The sequence below is a fragment of the Gekko japonicus genome, unplaced genomic scaffold (genome assembly GCF_001447785.1).
Source record: "Gekko japonicus isolate JY-2015 unplaced genomic scaffold, Gekko_japonicus_V1.1 scaffold25, whole genome shotgun sequence".
Lineage (NCBI taxonomy): Eukaryota > Metazoa > Chordata > Lepidosauria > Squamata > Gekkonidae > Gekko > Gekko japonicus.
In genome coordinates, this window is record NW_015171502.1 from 2,253,442 (window position 1) to 2,261,519 (window position 8,078).

The following is an 8,078-nucleotide window of genomic DNA, read 5'->3' on the forward strand; positions in this document are numbered from 1 at the left end:
GAACTTTATTTTGGTACCTGGTTGCAACGGCGAGAATACTCTATGCACAATGTTGGAAACAAGAAAGAATTCCAGAGTTAGAAGAATGGATACAAAAAACTTTGTTTATGGCTGAGATGGATAACATTACGAAAAAACTGAATAACAAAGAAGATCAGGAATTCTATGAGGAATGTAGAGACTTTAAAATTTACCTAGAAAAGAACTGGGATGTAAAGCACAATCTATTATATTTAGAACAATATTGAAACTAGAATATGATGTTATCTTAAGGTGTACTGGAGTGACGAGGGGGGAAGCATTGCGGGAAGCCACGGGGAGGGGGAGAGTAAAGTGGGGATATTGGGGGTAAAAATTGAAACATTAATGGAACTGATGACATGTCAGTATTTTCATGAAAAATAAAATTGTGTTCTAAAAAAAAAAAGAAAAAAAAGAAAAGAGAGCCATCCTGTCCCCCCCTCAACCTTCTTTCCTCCAGACTGAACATACCCAGGTCCCTCAGCCTTTCCTCACAGGGCCGCTTGGTCTCCAGGCCCCCAATCGTCCCCGTCGCTCTCCTCTGCACCCCGCTCCATCCTGTCCACATCCTTTCTGAAGTGAGGCCTCCAGAACTACACACAATACTCCAGGTGCGGCCTGTCCAAAGCAGTGTACAGCGGGATTACATCATTTTGTGATTTGGATGTTACGCCTCTGTTGATACACCCCCAAGATCGCATTAGCCTTTTTTGTCGCCGCACCACGCAGACTGCTCATATTTAACTTCCGCTCCACCCTTACCGCTCCACTGAGTTGTTCACAAACACTCAGCAGAAGTGTTTCCCTTATCCGCTATGCGTGTTCCTCACTTTGGTTACCCAGATGTAGATACAGTACTGGCGCTTGCTCCAAGACTTCGGTAAAAATAAAGGGCCCCCCCCCTTCCCAATTTTTTGATTTCCTAAGGACAGAGAAGAGTCCACCTTAGCTTTTTTTGTAGAAAAAGTTTTATTGGATGAGCGGATTGTGCTGAGCGGGATCCTGTCCCCCACCCAAGTCTAAGAAGCAAGGACCAGCCGCCCCTCCAGGTCATCAATTCCTCTTCCTGCTTTTGCTGACGGCCTTGGCGGGAGCGGGCATCGGAGTCGCCGACTGGTACTGGTACAGCGTGGAGGAGATCTTGTTGATGTAGTACAGGGCTATCAGGGAGAAGATGAAGCTATGGGAAAGGAGGACGTTTTAGAAGACTCTTGACAGTCTTTACACGACGAATGATTAAAATACGGATGTAGTCATGGCCACAGACTTAGATGGCTTTAATGGGAGATTAGACAAATTCGTGGAGAGGTCTATCAGTGGCTACCAGCCATGGGGATTAAAGAGAACCTGTTAATATCAGTGCCAGGAAGCAACATCGAGGGAAGGCCTCGGACTCTAAGCCCTGTCGTTGGCCTGCCTCTAGAAGAACTGGTTGGCCGTTGTGTGAGACAGGATATTGGACTAGATGGACTATCGGTCTGATCCTACAGGGTTCTTCTTGTGTTCATCTGAGGGGAAGGCCTCGGTCTCTGTGCCCTGTTGTTGGCCCTCCAGAGGAACTGGTTGAGGCCACTGTGTGAGATGGGATGCTGGACTAGATGGACCCTCACTGGTCTGACTCAGCAGGGCTCTTCTTAAATTCTTAATGAGGGGAAGGCCTCGGCCTCTCTGCCCTGTTGTTGGCCCTCCAGAGGAACTGGTTGAGGCCACTGTGTGAGACGGGATGCTGGACTAGATGGACCCTCACTGGCCTGACCCAGCAGGGCTCTTCTTAAATTCTTAATGAGGGGAAGGCCTCGGCAGAGAGGCCGTATTGTTGGCCCTCCAGAGGAACTGGCTGAGGCCACCGTGTGAGACAGGATGCTGGACTAGATGGACTGTTTTGTCTAATCCAGCATGGCTCTTCTGATGTTCTTATTTCTGAAGTCTGGAACCACCAGAAAGAACTGAAGCGTAGTGTGAGTTTTAACACCACGCATTAGGCGGTACTAAAAGGAAGGGAAATGTATGCCATCTTGAGGTTCTCGAAGGAAGAGGAGGTTTAAAAAAAATGTACTAAATCAATACAAATCCTGAAGCAAGACGGCAGACAGCGGTCTTAGCTTTGGGACGCCCCTCCCTGCAGTGATTCATCTGGTGCCTTATCTTTCAAGTCTGAGGCGCCAGAGGCAAACTGCTCTTTATCTAAACATTGCACTAACTGGAAAAAAAAGAGTCATTTCTATGTTAGTTAAATTTATTGTGAGACTGCTTTTGCCAAGATTGTTTTACTGCGCTTCCTACGGTAGTATTTTTATTCTGCCGTTCGGCCGTCTCGTATTGATTTCGGTTTAATTTATTACGTATTTTTAGGGGTTTTGCTTCATTTTTTAAATCTTGAGGTAAGCTTGTTTAAGTGTCTTATGGGGAAAATCAGCAAAGGAAAAAAAATAATCTAAAGACTTCCCCTCTCAGGTCCTTCTTCCAAGGCACTCCAGAGGGGGAAATATGGTTCTTCCTTCCCCATTTAAAACAACTCTGCCAGGTAGGTTAGGCTGGAAATGTGTGACCGGCCCACGCACACTTCATGGCTGAGAGCCAGTTTGGTGTAGTGGTTAAGAGCAGTGAGTTCTAATCTGGAGACCCGGGTTTGATTCTCCACTCCTCCACATGCAGCCAGCTGGGTGACCTTGGATCAGTCACAAGTTCTCTCAGAGCTCCCTCAGCCCCACCTACCTCACAGGGTGCCTGTTGTGGGGAGGGGAAGGGAATGGAGTTTGTAAGCCGCTCTGAGACTCCGAGTGAAGGGCGGGGGTATAAATCCAATCTCTTCATCTTCTTCAGAGTGGGGAATCTGAACTTGGGTCTCTCAGATCTTCGTGTGACACTCTCACCCAGGGGTTCCCAAAGTGGGGGCCATGGGCTCCACCGTGCCTGCCAGGTGTGGGGCCAGGTGGGGCTTTCGTCGCCAGGGCTTCATATTGGCCACCGGAGATTTGATTGGCTGTGCAGATTTTTAAGAACACTGCTTTGGCGGCAGCTGCGACCACACCGCCACGGATCTTCGCTGTGCGACTGAAGGTAAGCAGAGGCAGCCATTTTGTGGCTGGCTCCACCTCCTGCTGTACCTCTTTTGCGGCAGCCATTTTGTGGCTGCGCCCACCATGCTGTGGCAGAATCCCACAGGCGCCTGCAGGCTCAGAAAAGGTTAAGGACCCCCCTGCTCTAACTACTACTCCACAGTGGCTGTTGTTTCCCTGAGGAGGACTGTTTTTCCAGATGAACGTGTGCTATGACCAGACGAAGGGACGAGATTGGATTTGTACCCCGCCCTTCACTACCCGAAGGAGTCTTAGAGGGGCTTACAAACTCCTTTCCCTCTCCCTCCCCACAACAGACACCCTGTGAGGTAGGTGGGGCTGAGAGAGCTCTTTCGAGGACTGCTCGTGAGAGGACAGCTCTGAGAGAACTTGTAACTGACCCAAAGTCAACCAGCAGCTGCGTGTGGAGGAATGGGGAATCAAACCCGGTTCTTCGCCGATTAGAGTCCACGCCCCTAAGCGCTACACCAAATTGGCTCTCAGTGCAGTCTGAGTGCTGGTCTGGAACTTGGGAAGAAGAAGAGATTGGATTTCTACCCCGCCCTTCACTACCCAAAGGTGTCTCAGAGCGGCTTACAAACTCCTTTCCCTTCCCCTCCCCACAACAGACACCCTGTGAGGCGGGTGGGGCTGAGAGAGCTCTTGACGGAAACTGCTCTTTTTCAAGAACAGCTCTTGTCAGAACTACGGCTTGCCCAAGGTCATCCAGCCAGGTGCAAGTGGAGGAGTGGGGAATCAAACCCGGCTCTCCCAGATTAGAGTCCGCGCACTTAACCACGACACCAAACTGACCCAGACCCAGGTTCGAATCCCCACAAGGGCATGAAGATCACCCCCAGGCTGCAAGTCCCTCCTTCTTACCAGGTGGTGACGCAGACTCGGTGGATCAATCCCGCTGCGAACAGGGCCAGCAAGAGACAGACGATAACTACGGAGGAAAGAAAGGCAGACTGTTTAGGGGAAGCGATCAGTCAGAAAAGCACTTCGCAAGTGAGTCAGACCAGATAAGATTAGGATGTGTTATGGAGACCGGAATCCGTTTGTCCCGTATTGGAATATGTACTTCAAGCCAGAAAGCCCTTATGGAAATATTGTCCGTTTGAGCAAGGGCGTCGATCAATTGTTTCATTTATTTAAAACAGTTCCCTCCCGTACGGTGTTGATGGACAACATCCAGATTCGATAGAAAATACAAATACCCATCTGCTAACTAGCCCGGATAAACCAAAGGGGTGGTGGTGGGGGAGAAATCCATCAATGACACCCGGAACCATCAAGCCGGCCATCCATAGCTGTAGCTCAATCAATAAATAGCCACACGGTCAGCAATAAAACAGCGTTCAGAATCGTTAGAACGGCCAACTGCAGCCAAGCGTTGATGTTAAAAAACTATATAAAACAATTTAAATGGTCAGCCGGTAACAACCTCCCACGGATGCATACAATCATTTGATGCTATGATTTGCTTATTTAGTAAACTTTCAGGCACCGGGAAAGAACGGAACACGACCATCTGAATGATGGCATCAATAGCGAGTAATTACATAGAACAGGGGTGTCAAACATGCGGCCCGGGGGCCGGATCAGGCCCCCAGAGGGCTTCGATCAGGCCCGCAAGGGACTGGCTGTCTTCTTCTTCCTCCTCCAGTTCTGCTGCTGCTGAGTCATAGCTTGCTTTTCCACTTCTCTCAATCGCTCAGGAGAGATCGATAGGCAAGCTTCCGCTCCCTGCACTTCCGCTTCCGCTCCCCGAGGCCCCTCCCCGATTGCAACAGCACAGACATTTTGATGCAATAATTCAGAGCAACAAGTGTCAGTTATCAGAAACTGTTAAATAAACAAAATGTTGCAAAGTGCTAATGTTTCAAGCGTGTTTTCATTTTAAGTAAAAAAGAAATCTTTGTGTCCTTTATAAAGTTTATATCTCTGCTACCTGGCATTACATTTTATGACACATGTGGCCCGACCCGACAAAGTCCAGTTTATGTCGAATCTGGCCCTCCAGAACAAATGAGTTCGACACCCCTGATCTAGAATAGTGAGTGGGGAATCCAGTGATTTGTCTGCAGAAGGCGTTGACAGTTGTGGATGTTCTTCCCACTCCCCTCAGTACCTTCTGAGCAGAGGTTGAACTAGATGGCCAGTGGGGCCCCTTCCAACTCTATGATTCTGTGATAGATTCAGGTGGGCGGCCATGTTGGTCTGAAGCAGCGAAACAATATTTGAGTCCTTGTATTCTCCCAGCAGCATCTAACGAAGTGTGCATGCATGTGAGAGCTCATACCTCAAATAAAACTTCGTTGGTCTTAAAGGTGCCACTAGACTCAAATGTCGTTCTATGATTTTACGAGTCCTTGGTTCTCCGGGCTGTGGGACCCACCCAAAATGACAAAGATCCCTGCAAGTTTACGGGGCTGCCATATAGAAGGGGCCGTTTCGTTCCCTTCTCAGCGCAGCCTTCCAAAAGGCTGGTCTATGAGGCTGCATGGTCCCGCAATCTTAGGAATCAACATCCCCAGGGTCTCGGACAGAACCGCTGTGGAAAGGGGACAGCAGGAAAGATCTTGTGACCAGTGTTCCCTCTAAGCTGAGTATGAGCTAGTTCACAGTTTTTTGGCCTCCAGATCACACATTTTTGTCTTAGCTCAGAAAGGACGGGGCTCCGGAGCAAACTAATTTATGCAGTCACCAAATGGACCACTCACAACTTTGACGCTAGTAGCTCACAGAGTAGAATTTTTGCTCACAAGACCCCACAGCTTAGAGGGAACATTGTTTGGGACCAATCTCTAAGCTGTGGCGTCTTGTGAGCACAAATTCTACTTTGTGAGCTCCTGGCATTAAATTTGTGAGCGGGCGGTTTGGCTGCGGCACAAATCAGTTTGCTCTGGAGCCATCCCTTCCTGAGCTACGACAAAAATGTGTGAGCCAGAGGCTAAAAAACTGTGAGCCGGCTCACACTACCTCAGCTTAGAGGGAACACTGCTTGTGACCCTTGCGATGCTGGACTGATGGATCCCAGCATGGTGGGGTTTCAAGGCAAGAGACGGTCAGAGGTGGACTGCCCTTGCCTGCCCCTGCCTCACGACCCTGGGCTTCCTTGGTGGTCTCCCAAACACTAACCAGGGCTGATCCTGCTCAGCTTCCAAGTTCTGATGAGATCAGGTTAGCCTGGATTATCCAGGCCTGTTAATGTTCCTAAGTCACTGGGGGAACAAAAGGTTTTGATGAGATTTACGAGTTCTGCGTCAGGTTACAGGTTAATCTGACACAGAAGTCTAAATCCCATCAAAACTTTAAAGTTTCCTGAGGGATTTAGTGACAAGGATCCTTCAGGGTTTGAATAGCACTTGGGTCTTTTTGCTGGCTTCTCAGTCTCTCTTTATTTAAGGCAATGCACCTTTCACCAGTTCGTGTTCTGATGAGGTGTTTTGAGAATGTGGAATACAAGGAGGCTGAGAAAGATCTGAAGAGATAATTTTAAAACCCCCCCCCCCCAATTTACAGTGTAATCCTAAACTGAGTTATACCTTTCTAAATTCATTGACTTCAATGGACTTAGAAAAACGTATCTACAGGGCCATCTCTCTCAGTACGTCCCTCGAAGGGCCTCGTGTTCCTCTGATCAACACCTACTGGTGATCCCGGGCCCAAAGATAGCCGCTTAGCCTCAACAAGAGCTAGAGCCTTTTCAGCGCTGGCACCGGCCTGGTGGAACACTCTCCCGGGTGAGATCTGGGCCCTGTGGAATCTAATACAGTTCCGCAGGGCCTATAAAATGGAGATGTTCTGCCAGGCCTATGGTTGAGGTGGCGGCAACCAGGGGTCATTTCCTGCAGGAGCTCACAGGAGCGGAGCTCCGGCAGTAAAGAGCCCAGGGGGCGGGCACATGCAACAAGCCCCACCCCCTGCTCCCGGCAGCCCTCAGTCAGAGCAAGAAGCAGCCAGGCAAGTTGCAGAGCTCCCCCAGGCCCAAAACAGTCCATTGGCACCTTTAAGAACAAGTTTTATTCAGGTACAAGCTCCCCCTCCTCTGTGAGGGCAGATCTGCCCCCCCCCCCCCAAATAGCTAGCGATCCAAAACAGTCCAGTGGAGCCTGAGCGGTGGGTGTTACCTTCTGACACACCTCTAGTGATGTCAGGGGGTGTGGCATATGCAAATAAGTTATGCTAATGAGCTCCTGCACCTCTTTTTCTACGAAATGACCCCGTCCCCTGGCAGCAACACACCTATACTGGCCTTCCCTCCCCTGCTTTATTCTGCCTTATTTTGCTTTATTCTATCATGGCAGACTTCCTCAGTTTGGTGTAGTGGTTAGGAGTGTGGACTCTGATCCAGGAGAACCGGGTTTGATTCCTCACTCCTCTACAAGCAACTGCTGGTGTGACCTTGGGTCAGCCATAAGTTCTTTCAGAGCTGTTCTCTCAAGGGCAGTCCTCGGGAGAGCTCTCTCAGCCCCACCTACCTCACAGGGTGTCTGTTGTGGGGAGGGGAAGGGAAAGGAGATTGTAAGCCCCTCTAAGACTCCTTTGGGTAGTGAAGGGCGGGGTAGAAATCCAATCTCCTCCTCCTCTTCTCCTCACCCACCCATTTGCTTTGGATTGTTTCATCTACAGCTACACATAGAGTCCCTTGGGACTCACTAAACATGTAGCAGACGCCATGTAATGCTGGAATTGTATTATTTTAATTCTGTAGCTCTTTGTTGTATGTATGTTGTAACCTGCCCTGAGCTAAATAATAAACAAACTCTGCTAAGGACTGCACTGTAACCATCTATTTTGCTACATCACTGGTTTTTTGTCTGCTTCCCCTGGCCTTTGCAAGTTCTAAAGGGGTTTGTGTTTGCTTTTGACAGACTAGTTAGAACAACAGGCTGGATCCTACCCATTATTTCTGCTGGCAAAAAAGAAAAAAAGAGGAGATTGGATTTATACCCCACCCTTCACTACCCAAAGCAGTCTCAGAGCGGCTTA

General features: G+C 49.0%; 1 protein-coding gene across 1 annotated transcript in view; it reads right to left on the reverse strand.

Annotated features, from left to right (window-relative positions):
• Positions 1–1,000: 1,000 nt before the first annotated feature.
• The window catches only part of KRTCAP2 (keratinocyte associated protein 2), a 13,555-nt gene continuing 6,477 nt past the window's right edge, over positions 1,001–8,078 (reverse strand). The window contains exons 4-5 of the mRNA XM_015419141.1: positions 3,963–4,029; positions 1,001–1,201 (exon numbers count right to left, since the gene is read on the reverse strand). Of these exons, the coding sequence (XP_015274627.1) occupies positions 1,075–1,201; positions 3,963–4,029 (194 nt within the window). The 3' untranslated portion in view covers positions 1,001–1,074. The remainder of the gene's footprint in view (positions 1,202–3,962; positions 4,030–8,078) is intronic.